This window comes from Eschscholzia californica, unplaced genomic scaffold (genome assembly GCF_041429995.1).
Source record: "Eschscholzia californica isolate CP2 unplaced genomic scaffold, dmEscCali1.0.p SCAF_6, whole genome shotgun sequence".
Classification (NCBI taxonomy): domain Eukaryota; kingdom Viridiplantae; phylum Streptophyta; class Magnoliopsida; order Ranunculales; family Papaveraceae; genus Eschscholzia; species Eschscholzia californica.
In genome coordinates, this window is record NW_028238483.1 from 32,812,435 (window position 1) to 32,826,297 (window position 13,863).

Sequence of the window (13,863 nt, forward strand, 5' to 3'; positions counted from 1 at the left end):
CTCTCTCTCCTCCATCTCATTTTCTCTCTCTGCCACATCATTTGAGCACGCCACATCATCATCTTCTCCGGCAGGGGTCGTCGGCTGGCCAAATTTTCGGCAGACGACCTTCAATTTTTTTTTTATTCTCTCTCTTCTCCCTCTCTCTAAAAAATAATTTTTTTTTCTTTTTTCTAAACTCTCTCTAGATCTATTGTAGAGATAGAATAAAAAAAAGTTTTGAAGGTCGCCGGGCAGCGACCCCTGCTGGAAAAGATGATGATGTGGCGTGCTCAAATGATGTGGCAGAGAGAGAAAATGAGATGGAGGAGAGAGAGTAACGGAAAGTTAAAGATAACGGAAGAAGGGGACCATATGGGTATTTTTGCTAAAGTAGGGGGCCAGACATGAAGCTGGTCACAAAGTTGGGAGTCATTTGGGAAATAACCCTAATAATCAAGATAGAGATGGTAAGTTCTCCGAGGAGAATTAATTGGCTTGCATAAATTTCAGATTTGTAAATTTGATCTTTAGATCTATATTTGTGGTATCTTTAGGCAGATCTATTTCATCACACGAAAAACAAATTAAAAGTAAGGGTTAATTTGATTTGTCCCCAATTTGTTATTAATCGAAAATTATTTGTCCGACATTCCAACATTAAACTCAAGACTGATCATGTTAGTACTTAACAATCAATACTTTTTCCTTCCTTTTTTACCCTTCAATTTTTTTCCTCTTTGTTATTTCTTTATATAATTTTTGGGTTCTTAATAAAAAAATCTACACCTAAACACACATTTAGTCCACCCTAATATTAATAGGTCCACGGGTTTTAGACCCAAAATAAAATTCAAAAAGGGATTAAGGTCTAATCTTCTCAGAAAATAAGATTTTAGTCATTTTCTCTTTTAGAAAAAACATTGTTGATACATAATGTGTTATGTATGGCACATATAAAAAAATGAAATAAAGTATGAAACTTAAACAATAAATAACACATTATTTATGAAATAAAACAAGAATCAATAAACAGAAAACACTGTAACTTTGACATCTAGACATACTTTAACTATACTAAATGTGTATTGTTGTAGAAATATACGCAATTGATACTAAATAACGTGTATATTGCGAAACAGATAATAAGTTTGAGATCAATCGAAAAAATCTAAGGAAAAAAAGGAAGAGAATTTTGGGGATTGGTTTTCAAAAGTGGGGTTTTCCTTATATAAAATGTTATAATGGATATTATGATTAAATAGAAATGATAGAGATCTGTTTTTTCTATAGAGATAGATCAATTTGGACTAAATATCCATTATAATTATTATTTTGGCTTAAAGTCCTATATGTGAAGATTTAGTAACGGGAGAGGAGAGAAGATACAGGAAAAAAAAGGGTAAAACTGGAAATGAACAAACTAACATCACTTTTGGGAGCTAAACGAAAGAGTTGGTCAGCTTTGGGGGCTAAACGGGAATCAGCCCCTGGTTGATGGAGAGAGAGATAAGTTACTGGAAGTCTGGAATTGAGTTGAAAGGCTTTTTTTACTAGTACTAGAATTGAAGACTCTACTAAAAGATTTGTTCAAGGATTTCTTGTTGTGGGAGTTTTCGATCTGAATATGAAGTCTTCATTTTTGGTAAATTTCTGATTGAATAAGCTTTTATGAAGAAGGTAAATGCGTTGAATTCTTAGTTTAAGCTACCCTAATCTTATCTCTCTCTTTCCCCCATTGCTGTTTTGACAAATTATCTCTTTTCTTCTTTCATACGTTTTTTTTTTTTAACTTTTCTGAGACTGAAATTTGAGTCTTTGAGATACGTTTAGTTTGAAATTTCTCAGACTTGGAAGAATTAGTCCACAAATAGAGTATTTGGTACAAAAATCTAATTCTTTTGATGTTAAGTTAGTTGAAATAGTGGAAAATTCATTGAAATCTTTCATTTGCAATGTGTGTTAGTGGACGATTCAAGAAGGAAAAGTTGTAATGAAATGCCCAATTTTGAAGCTATGGATATTTAGTGTTGTAAAGGGAGGGATTTAGGTTTAAGAGTTGAATATGGCAAATTCATGGGAAAGTTTGGGGGAGCTAGCCAATGTAGCACAACTTACTGGATTTAACGCGGTGCAATTAATCGGAATGATTGCCAAAGCTGCTAATACAGCTAGAATGCACAAGAAGAACTGCAAGCAGTTCGCGTTGCATCTTAAGCTGATCGGAAACTTGCTCGAGCAACTGAAAATTTCAGAGTTGAAAAAATATCCTGAAACTCGGGAACCATTAGAGCAACTTGAGGATGCATTGAGAAGGTCGTATGTTCTTGTGAATAGTTGCAAGGATCGGAGTTTTCTTTATCTTTTAGCGATGGGGTGGAACATTGTGTATCAATTCAGAAAGGCCCAAGAAGAGATCGATCGCTATTTGCGGCTCGTTCCCCTCATTACTCTTGTCGATAATGTACGCTTCAAGGTATTGTCTTTTTAAGCTTTTGCCTTTTGGATGTTGCTGCTTTTCTCGTAATGGTTAGTTTAGAGTATTTTTTATTATTGGAGTTGTCAAATTGAAGGAAAAGGTTTGCCCTTATACAATGTAAGCTCACATGGAAAACTTGCGCTTATTTTCTAACTGATAGTTTTGTTTTATATTTTGCAAAATGTTTCACTTCATACCTTTTCTTCTCATCTTTACTGTGTTTCTATGTATTTCAAGATATAGGATTTATATTGTAATCTAAAAAGACGCAGACTACTACGATAGAAATCTCTTTAGAAGATTATGTAAAACTAGAGTCAACTCAACTACTTAATATGAATATGATGGATTTCAAGTGTCATTGCATTCATTGCTTATGTAATAGCTAGGACCTTCCTATACAACTAACACAAAACATAAGGAAAAAATGAGAATTCTGCTAGTTTACTGTAAACAGGTTGGTTGTTTTCATTTTTTGTCGCTACTCCTATTTATGGACTCGTTTGCCTTTTGAGATAATCTTGTTAGTTTCTATACTTGTTGGGGAAGCCAATTGCGGGAAAATCCTGGTCAATCTGCACTGATTTATTAAAATAGGAGACATTCTGGTTACATTCACATGCTATATTAAAATGGGAAGTTACAACTAGTTTAACCACTCTCAATTTGTCAGGAGAGACTGGAGTATATTGAAAAAGATCAACGTCTGTACACCTTGGATGAAGACGACAAAAAGGCGCATAACGAAATTTTAGAACCGCAACTGTCAACAAACCACACAATGGTATTGAAGAAGACTCTTTCTTGTTCTTATCCGAACTTGCCTTTTGAGAAAGCCCTCCAAAAGGAAAATGAGAAACTCCAACTAGAACTTCATCGATCACAAGCTAACAGGGATGTTAGTCAATGCCAAATGATCCAACATTTGATTGAAGTCACAGAATCTGCGGCATTTTCTCTACCACATACACCCGTCAAAGTTTCAAAGAACACGGAGGCCATTTATTCAGATATAGATACTGACAAAGGATATAACTCTAATGAAAGCTCTCATAAGACAACTGACGCTTGCAAACCTCTCTCAAGGTTAGTCTACTTCTCATTTGTAATAGATGTCATACTGTAGAGAATAGAATTCATAACCAGATGTAGGAAAGAGTAGTTCCTCAAGTTATGATGTTCGCTTGTACATCCTATCTTGGCTTGCTAGTGGTTTCGCCTGTATGCTAGATTAAACAAGATTGACTAAATTGTCTTTGCATGTTCCAGCCTTCTAGCATTCTAAGTAAGTTGATATCCTACTTGCCATTATGACATTTAGCTTTACTTTGAAGCGTCATAGTTGCATCAATATCAAGCTATGACATGCACAAATGACCGTGTGACCGTTAAAGTCCACTTGTCCGAAAGCACATTCTGTCCATTTATCGTTTTCACCTAGATTAGCTTACCTAATATATATCATATTCTATTATGTGTTATAAACTATGGTTTCTGATACTACATCATCTTGTTCAGGACTACTTCAGTTTCATCCCGACATGACCTATCATCAATAAGAGAATCACACCAATATGAAGAATGGCATACCGATTTACTTGGCTGTTGCTCTGAGCCTTCTTTGTGTATGTTCGCTTGCAATAACCACTATTTTGTTCCACATGGTGTTTCCTGTTTTTTCTATCGTCTTCTGTTTGCTAGTTAATTCACTAGTCTTAACATCAGCATATCTATTGTTCTTCAGCTTTTTATGGACTGCATTTTCCTTACCACCAGTAACCTTCATATATATATATATATATATATATATATATAATATATATATGGGCATCTCCTTGCCTACTCCGAGAGGATGATTTTCCTTGATAACCATACTTACATTCCCTTTGCGATATCAGTTTTTATGTCAATCTTGTTGCTCCCCCATCATTGCACCATCAAAAGAGAGAGGTGGTAAAAACCATATTGTATGAATGAGTTTGCTGTCCAGATATCACATTGAGATATGGAATTTCATTTTCGTTCATATATGTCTATAATTCTTAAATGTTGATATCTTGTTAACAAGTGATAGTAAGTAGGCTAATATTCATTATCACCTGAAGGATAGATGACCCTGATCTTTATATACCACTTCTCTCTATGTTTTTACGTAGTAAATACTAGGTTGTTCTAATCTTTATGTTTTGAACATTCATTTGGTACCCATTCTAAAATATTATTGAATTTTACAGGTATAAAGACTTTCTTCTGTCCTTGTAGTACATTTTCAAAGATTGCAACATCTGTCGCTGACAGGCACATTTGTAAGTCACATAATAATCAAAATGCATATTTCCTTTAATTGTCCATAATCATCAACCAAGTCTCCGGACAAAGATGGGCTTTTACGCAGGAGACTAAAATTTCCCTAAAACTTGAACAGTTCAGATAATGTGGCTCATTGCTTATGTGCATGTTGTTGGATTTTACATTGATGGAAACATTTTTTTTATTCGCTATTCCAGCTCCAGGAGAAGCATGTAATGAGCTAATGGCATATTCCTTGATTTTGGCCTGCTGTTGCTATACTTGTTGCATAAGAAGAAAGCTTCGTAAGAAGCTGAACATTGCGGTAACCTCTCTCGAATCTGTATTTTACTACACCATAAGTATGACATTCAACTAAACAAGTTTATATTAACGTTGTTGGGGAAAATCTGTAGACAAGATGGGTAATTTTGAATGTTTGATATCAGATCCTCGTAAATCTTGATAAGTTACAGAATGTGAGTTTGAACTCTTTGTGACTTGGGTTGGGCACTACTATTATCCATTAAAAAGGAACCCTAAGAAGTCTTATTTTAATTTTCGACTTAAAACCGAAACCTTCTAAACTATTATCGTGATCTCACTATAGTTTTACCAGAGATTAATGTACCAAACTGTTTTGCAGGGAGGCTTTTGCGATGATTTTCTCACGCATTTGATGTGTTGCTGCTGTGCTTTAGTCCAAGAATGGCGAGAACTGGAGATTCGTGGTGCTTATGGTAATTTCTTTCAACTACCAACTTCAAAAATCGTAGTTTTCCCTTGAGCTAATACACCCTAGACTTTTATACATTAGAATGATGTCACATACAGTCGTATCACGTGAAGATTTCTAAATATTAGCTCGAGCTCGAAGTATCACAGTTTGAGCTTGAACTCCATCAATCATTTTTTAGTAGTTTTCTTAGCTTTAAGTTATCTATAAAACAACAATACTTTACGACAAGAAGCGAAATTTCAGGCCCAGAGAAAACAAAAACATGTCCACCATCTTCTCAATTCATGGAATCATAAACGGTCGCTACGAGGAGAAATAATTCACGGCACCATCAAGTTTTCGAAAACCGCCTCTGCCGCAAAGACTAACTGCTAGAGTTCAGTATAGATGTCTTATATGTATGCCATTGGAATAGGTATGTTGTTTTTATCTAACTTCTAACATTCAATATTTGTATCATATATACATTACTTGTTTAATGCAATATAGTAGGTTTATTTGTATCAATTTCGTTTTCAATTTATAAGTTACCTGTTCATATATGAATAAACATTTGAACACCACTAAAAGTCTCGGGCACTGACAGGCAAAACTCTAGTATCAAGATATTATATGCAGTAGAATATTTGTATTAAAATTTCACTCAATTTTTTTTTATAGGGGTTCATATCTTATTTTTAGTTGAACTTAAAACAACTAAAATACTAAATCATTTCCTCTACAAAAACTGCTGTGGTCAAGGAGGCAGCACCAATAACCAATAGAACTTTGCTTCTTTATCTCGTACTGATCTGACTCCCTGAATCTGACTGGTTGAGTTATCTCAGGGATGTTGTTTACATGTTAATGGCAGATGAATCGAGACACAGAAAAGAAATGCTACCATCATTGGCAACTTTATTGGAGTTCATGTCTTCTATCAGATCCTTCTTTCTAACAGTATATGATCAAGATCTAGCAACTCTACACTCTGGAAAAAGATCTTCCGACGCCTTCGAGTAAGAACATCATCAAGTCCTTGAATAAATAACTTTACCTTGTCCTCAATAGATATTTTGAAGCAATGTTGGATAACAAGCTCTATATACTCTTTTCTGTTCATGCTATTCACAACCATTGCGTTCCCTCCCGGACATAATTCCACGGTTTTCCTCTCGGACCCAGATTCATCTACTTCTTCAGTTTCCCAGACAAATGTCAATCCCAAATTATCCGAATCTATGAATTCAGTATCCATCTGTAGAATATCTTTGCAGCTTTTGTACACACATGGATCTGCTTCTCGTATATCTTCCAAAGTAATTTTTGTTCCAGCTACTTGCAAGAAAAACAAGCGATCAAATCCAATGCCTATTTGCTCGCTATGCATCAATGCTAAAGCGATCACCCGACCACAAAACCCATAGTATTGAAGTTGTTGAGAATCCACTTTGGCTGTAAACAAGAAAAAAGTATGAAGGTATTAATTATGAGAAAGATCACAATATAAACACGGAAAAAGTAATGTAACAGGAGGCTTCTACTTTGGTTTGAATAACTAATGATGGAGGGCAAACAATCATACCTGGATTAGGATAAAGCCTCTGATGGTCGCGTGGAGATGATAGGAAAAGTGAATTACACGGATCGAATAGATGTTGGCATACCAAACGGAGCCACTCCTTGAAAACACCCGGACCTGCTTCAAAAGCTACTTCGTTTTTGAACTGAGGGATGATTCCATTCCGTAACAGAATGGGGTTTGCAAGCCCAACTTGCTGAAAAGAATCCACCAATAACTGCGACTTGTCAACGAGCACCTTCATCTTCTGTAGTTCACAACCATTCTTCATCTCAGCAGGGAACATCATCTCGATCAAATGTCTTCTAGATTCATCGTATACTAAATCCTTATGCCTAAGAATCCATTGATGATCATCTCCTCTCTTTGATTTCATAATAAGTTTATTAATTGAAACTTTGTGAGAGTTCAGACACGAAGAGAAGTTTTGTTTTGCAGGACGGCAAATCTTAGAGATCATGTCTAATTCCTTGAGAATTGGGAGAAAATAAGACCAGCCATGATTATATTCACATTCCATACATCTTGTGTATTCGGCTCCATCATCCATATCAGTCAGACAAAGATCTATGCTGTTCAGCAAGTCATTAAAATCATCATAAAATAATTTAAACGGCTTTAATGACTTGTACACCACATCCATAGCTGGCAGAGATAGCGTGTGAAGTGATAGATTACACGATCTCATACAATCGTCAATTTTTGCACATGTATGGAGTGCAAATACAGAAAACTCACGAATGTCACTCCCAAAACGTGCTTTCAAGACATCCGGAGCTTTGCAGAAGCACGATTCCCTGATCAACTCCATATATAGAAGCAACTGTTGTGTGAGCTCCCTTGTACACGGGACTAAGTCACGAAGTAAAGTCAATGGTGGTGCACCATAAAAGAATTTTGCAATGCTTGAAGTACCAAGTGATTTCAGTATGTGTCCATAAGTTTGACGACATGAGTAATATAGTAGATACCGAGATGCTTCTCTTGTTGTTAAGTCCTTACGGAGAAGATAGCAAAACTTCCATACTACATTACAGAATAGGTGTTGCATGTATATAGGGAACGATCCGATATTAGGATAGATAAATAGACGAATTGCTTCCTCTGCTATATCTTTGTTGTTTCTAACGGGAGATTTGTATAAAGAGACAATATGATTAGGTATTCCATAGTAGTCGAATATTTCTAGATGCTCTCTTTTTTTACGATTAGTAGGCATCATCTTTAAATAAAGCTTAAGAGCACCAAATAAATATTTTCCTCTTTCATGATCATCTTTGTCATCAGTAGGGTTGTTCATGAGGCGTGAAATAGAGGATACCAAAAATCTCAAGACTTTGACTGCTCGTTTATGGTACCTCTTATTTAAGAGGTACTTCAAAAACGAATCATCGAATTCTACCTGAGGTATAAATTCTATATGTGATTCGTTTTTGAAAATAATCTCTTCTACGATGTCCATCCTAGATATTAAGAAAAAAGATGAGATTTTTATTCAAACTCGTGTATAAATAAATAAATAGTATATGAAGCAGCACAATTGTTGATGAGTGCAAATATATAGTTGGTATATTCTTAACTGCTGAGATTAACCAAGATATATGAATGGAACTGGAGGTGCAACTTCTCACACACACACACACACACACACACACACTCGCCCTCTCTCACTTTACTAGAAGTCTAAGAATGGAGATTCTCTCTATACCTCTCTAGGCGTGAGCCCTTCCCTCTTTATATAAAGACCAAGTTAAGGCTGAAGTTGTGTTCCTCTAGGTTTCTTTCTGTTTACTACTAAAAATTAAGAGGGGTTGGGCTATTGGTCCAAAAAGGGGACCAAAATGAAAATTTCACCCAAAGTTGCCTAAAAATGAAAGGGAGGTCCAATGTGTCAGTTTGGGGGTCAAAATTACGTAAAGGGCCCTTAGAAAATAAAGTATTTACCGTTCATGCCATCGAAAATTACAAAATTGGCATCGAAAATTCTCGGGAAACGATTTTTTTTTCTGAAAATTATTTTATTTACTGGAAATTTGAAATTTTCGGGAAATTATTTTATTTACTGGAAATTACAAAATTTGAAAATTTGGGCGGGAAATTATTTTATTCACTGGAAATTTTTTTCTGGGCGGGAATTTGAAATTTCGTTTGAAAATTTCGAAAAAAAAAATTTGTGACCGGGAAATTATTTTATTTACTGGAAATTTTTTTCTGTACTAGACACTTTTGCTGGGCGGGAAAAATTTGCTCGGAAATTTCAAATTTTCAAAAAAATTTGAAATTTTGGGCGGGAATTTGAAATTTCGTAAAAAAAATTTGGGCGGGAATTTGAAATTTCGTTTGAAAATTTCAAAACTTCGAAAAAAAAATTTGTGACCGGAAAATTACTTTATTTACTGGAAATTTTTTTCTGTACTAGACACTTTTGCTGGGCGGGAATTTAAAATTTTCAAAAAAAATTCAAAATTTGCCCGGGAATTTAAAATTTTCAAAAAAATTTGAAATTTTGGCCGGGAATTTGAAATTTCGTTTAAAAATTTGAAAATTTCGAAAAAAAGATTTCGTTTGAAAATTTCAAAAAAATTTGAAAATTGGAATTTTTTGTGTAAGGGAAATTATTTTATTTACCGGGAAGAGATGGTTTGCTGGGCGGGAATTTGAAATTTCGTTTTCAAATTTTCAAAAAATTTTGAAACTTTGAATTTTTCGTATACTGGTAAATTATTTTATTTACCAGACATTTTTTTTCTTCAGGAAAACGTCAGCATGTCCCGTCCAAGGGCAAGAGGGGAATAAAAAAAAAAAATCTAACATTTGGACCTGCAACTAATTTTTGGGCAAGAGGGGATTTTTTTTGGGTTTACCCCCCAGATTTTGGACTATTGACTCAAAAATCCAAAAATTAAAGTGGAAATTTTCTATTCTACCAATTAGAAACCCTCTTTAAACAAAAAAAAAGAAAAAAGAAAATTAGAAACCCTCTTCAACAAAAAAAATTAGAAACCGCATCCAAGTTGGAAGACTCCATCTAAGACCGATCCTAGTCCAAAATATAACTCATTATCTTTACATCTAATCCTAAGTTAGACACAATCTCCAGGTAACACAACTTCTTTTTCGGTCCCATTGTTAATCTTCGCATTCCAATTTTTTAATTTAGGTTACTATTCTCTCTCTCTCTCTCATTGGACTCAATCATCTAATCCTATATGAATAAACATTTGAACACCACTAAAAGTCTCTGGCACTCACAGGCGAAACTGTAGTATCAAGATATATGCAGTAGAATATTTGTATTAAAATTTCACTCAATTTTTTTTTATAGGGGTTCATATCTTATTTTTATTTGAACTTAAAACAACTAAAATACTAAATCATTTCCTCCACAAAGACTGCTGTGGTCGAGAAGGAAGCACCAATGATCAATTGAACTTTGCTTCTTTATCTCATACTGATCGGACTCATCTCAATCTGACTGTTTTAGTTGTGTCAGGGATGTTGTCTACACGTTAATGGCAGATGAATCGAGAAACTGAAAAGGAGTACTCCTACTATCATTGGAAACTTCATTGGAGTTGACGTCTTCTATCTAGTCCTTTCAAACAATTGATATTTCTAACAATATATGATCAAGATCTTCGAGCTCTACACTCTGGAAAAAGATCTTCCGGCGCCTTCGAGTAAGAACATCATCAAGTCCTTGGATAAATAACTTTACCTTGTCTTCAATAGATTTCGTAAAGCAATGTTGAATAACTAGTTCTATGTACTCTTTTCTGTTTGTGCTATTCACAACCATTGTATTCCCTCCTGGACATAATTCCACTGTTGTCCTCTTGGACCCAACCTCATCTACTTCAGTTTCCCAAACAAATGTCAATCCCAAACCATCCGAATCTATGAACTCTGTATCCATCTGTAGAATATCTTTGCAGCTTTTGTAGACACATGGATCTCCATCTCGTATATCTTCCAAAGTAATTTTAGTTCCAGCTACTTGCAAGAAAAACAAGCGATCGAATCCAATGCCTATATGGATGCTATGCATCAATGCTAAAGCGATCACCCGACCACAAAACCCATAGTATTGAAGTTGTTGAGAATCCACTTTGGCTGTAAACAAGAAAAAATATGAAGGTATTATGAGAAAGATCACAATATAACACACTCAAGAACTAATGTAACAGGAGGCTTCTACTTTGGTTTGAATAACTAATGATGGAGGGCAAACAATCATACCTGGATTAGGATAAAGCCTCCGAGGGTCGTGTGGACATAATAGGAATAGTGAATTACAAGGATCGAATAGATGTTGGCATACCAAACGGAGCCACTCCTTGAAAACACCCGGAGCTGCTTCAAAAGCTACCTCGTTTTTGAACTGAGGGATGATTCCATTCCGCAGCAGAATGGGGTTTGCAAGCCCAACTTGCTGAAAAGAATCCACCAGTATCTGAGACTTGTCAATGAGCACCTTCGTCTTCTGTAGTTCACAACCATTCTTCATCTCAGCAGGGAACATCATCTCGATCAAATGTCTTCTAGATTCATCGTATACTACATCCTTATGTCTAAGAATCCATTGATGATCATCACCTCTCTTTGATTTCATAATAAGTTTATTAATTGAAACTTTGTGAGAGTTCAGGCACGAAGAAAAGTTCTCTATTGCAGGACGGCAAATCTTAGAGATCATGTCTAATTCCTTGAGAATTGGGAGAAAATAAGACCAGCCATGATTAAATTCACATTCCATACATCTTGTGTATTTGACTCCATCATCCATATCAGTCAGACAAAGATCTATGCTGTTCAGCAAGTCATTAAAATCATCATAAAACGATTGAAACGGCTTTAATGTCTTGTACACCATATCCAAAGCCTGTATACGCAACGTGTTAAGTGATAAATCACATTCCTCAACTTTTGCACATATATGGAGTGCAAATACAGAAAACTCACGAATGTCACTCTCAAAACGTGCTTTCAAGACATCCGGAACTCTGCAGAAGCACGATACCCTGATCAACTTCATATATAGAAGCAACTGTTTTGTGAGCTCCCTGTTACATGGGCTGAAGTGACGAAGTAAAGGCAATGGTCGTACACCATAAAAGAATCTTGTCATGCTTGAAGGACCAAGTGATTTCAGTATATGTTTTAAAGTTTGACGACATGAGTAATATAATAGATGCCAAGATGTTTCACTTGTTGTTGTCAAGTCCTCGCGGAGAAGATTGCAGAACTTCAAAACTACATTACAGAATAGGTGTTGCATGTATATAGGGAACGATCCGATATTAGGATAGATAAATAAACGAATTGATTCCTCGGCTATATCTTTGTTGTTTCTAATGGGAGATTTATATAAAGAGACAATATGATCAGGTATTCCATAATAGTCAAAAATTTCGAGATGCTCTGTCTTTTTACGATTAGTAGGCATCATCTTTAAATAAACCTTAAGAGCACCAATTAAATATTTTCCTCTTTCATGATCATCTTTGTCATCAGTAGAGTTGTTCATGAGACGTGAAATAGAGGACACCAAAAATCTCAGGACTAGGACTGCTCGTTTATGGTACTTCTTACTTAAGAGGAGATTCAAAAACCAATCATTGAATTCTACCTCAGGTATAAATTCTATAAGTGATTGGTTTTTGAAAATAATCTCTTCTACCATGTCCATCCTAGATATATGAATGGAACTGGAGGTGCAAGTTCTCTAACACACAAACACACTCTCTCTTTACTAGGATGCTCTATACCTCTACGCGTGAGTCCTTCCCTCTTAATATAAAGACCAAAGAAAGGCTGAAGTTGTGTTCCTCTAGGTTTCTGTTTACTAAAAATTAAAGTGGAAAGTTTTCTATTCTACCAATTAGAAAGCCTATACAAGTTGGAAGATCCTAAAAAAAAAAAAAAAGTTGGAAGTCTCTCCATCAGTCCATCCTACATTGACAAATGCCTACTCCTACCAAATCATCCCCTCCTTCCTACACACACTTGAGTATATATATGTTTATTGATGGTGATGAAAGATAACAAATATTTTGTTATTGGTAATCCAGTTTTTCTTATTATTATTATTAGTTATACAAAAATCACGAAATTGTGGATTTTGTTTTCTGGAGAAAATAGCCTTTCTTGCTAAGATGTAGTGTGAAATAACGGGGTGTTTCTATAGGCACCTGACTAAATGGCTGTTAGCGGGCGACTATGTCATGGACTCTGGTCAATGTTCTCTATAAGCACCCAGACACTAACGTCGACGGTGTTCACCTTCGTTTGCTTCTTCCAAAACAAAAGGAAGTTCGACTAGTTTACTTAAATGGAAACTCTCAGATCCGTTTGGTCTTCTTAGGTCCCGGATCAGCTGATTCATTTGAGCCTCTTAGGTCCCGGATCAGCTGAACCGTTTGGGCCTCTTAAGTCCTGAATCAAGTGATCGTTTGGACCTCTTAGGTCCTGGATCAACTAACCGTTTGGACCTCTTGGGTCTCGGATCTTGGAAAGAAGGTTAGAGAGATATTAAGTGAGGAGAGGTTTAGTTCTTTGGAAGAAGTTTAGAGAGAGAAAATAAAATTTTGGTCCGACTGCTTTCGTGAGAGGGAGTGGATGGACGGTTAGGCCGTTAGGGTTAAGTGGGATTAGCCCGGTGCTTACAGATTGACCTGGCGCTTATAGAGAAAATAATTATTGGACCTAACGCTTATATAGCCGCCCGCTTACAACCATTTGCCCATGTGCCTTTAGAAGCACCCGAAATGACTCATAAGAAATCACACACATAAATTGTACCTATAAATAGTGAAA

At 35.6% G+C, this 13,863-nt stretch overlaps 3 protein-coding genes across 12 annotated transcripts; 1 reads left to right on the forward strand and 2 right to left on the reverse strand.

Annotated features, from left to right (window-relative positions):
* The first annotated feature begins 1,268 nt into the window (after nt 1–1,268).
* Nucleotides 1,269–10,813, forward strand: LOC147533733 (protein MID1-COMPLEMENTING ACTIVITY 1-like). 8 transcript variants are annotated; one of them, XR_015227541.1, is made up of 10 exons: nt 1,458–1,659; nt 1,946–2,455; nt 3,132–3,544; nt 3,977–4,083; nt 4,693–4,764; nt 4,966–5,072; nt 5,394–5,487; nt 5,730–5,901; nt 6,305–6,484; nt 10,729–10,813. XR_015227541.1 is itself a non-coding variant. In XM_086647450.1 (8 exons), exons 2-8 carry the CDS (start codon nt 2,045–2,047, stop codon nt 5,780–5,782), a joined length of 1,257 nt encoding a protein of 418 aa, XP_086503576.1. In that variant the 5' UTR covers nt 1,437–1,659; nt 1,946–2,044; the 3' UTR covers nt 5,783–5,993. The 8 variants fall into 8 exon arrangements, 4 of the variants coding, with proteins under 4 accessions (XP_086503577.1, XP_086503576.1, XP_086503579.1 ...); XR_015227540.1 differs by lacking the exon at nt 10,729–10,813 and having other exon boundaries at nt 6,305–6,731; XR_015227539.1 differs by lacking the exon at nt 10,729–10,813 and having other exon boundaries at nt 6,340–6,731.
* LOC147533734 (E3 ubiquitin-protein ligase UPL5-like) lies at nt 6,095–8,852 on the reverse strand. Of its 3 annotated transcripts, none has more exons than XM_086647447.1 (3): nt 8,641–8,852; nt 7,051–8,510; nt 6,095–6,920 (listed from the first exon to the last, which is right to left on the reverse strand). In XM_086647447.1, exons 2-3 carry the CDS (start codon nt 8,507–8,509, stop codon nt 6,406–6,408), a joined length of 1,974 nt encoding a protein of 657 aa, XP_086503573.1. In that variant the 5' UTR covers nt 8,510; nt 8,641–8,852; the 3' UTR covers nt 6,095–6,405. The 3 variants fall into 3 exon arrangements, with proteins under 3 accessions (XP_086503573.1, XP_086503572.1, XP_086503571.1); XM_086647446.1 differs by having other exon boundaries at nt 8,628–8,840; XM_086647445.1 differs by having other exon boundaries at nt 7,051–8,761.
* On the reverse strand, nt 10,322–12,813 carry LOC147533735 (E3 ubiquitin-protein ligase UPL5-like). Its single transcript, XM_086647448.1, has 2 exons — nt 11,287–12,813; nt 10,322–11,160 (listed from the first exon to the last, which is right to left on the reverse strand). The coding sequence occupies exons 1-2, from the start codon at nt 12,734–12,736 to the stop codon at nt 10,646–10,648; spliced, it is 1,965 nt and encodes a 654-aa protein (XP_086503574.1). The 5' UTR covers nt 12,737–12,813; the 3' UTR covers nt 10,322–10,645.
* Between the last annotated feature and the right edge of the window lie 1,050 nt (nt 12,814–13,863).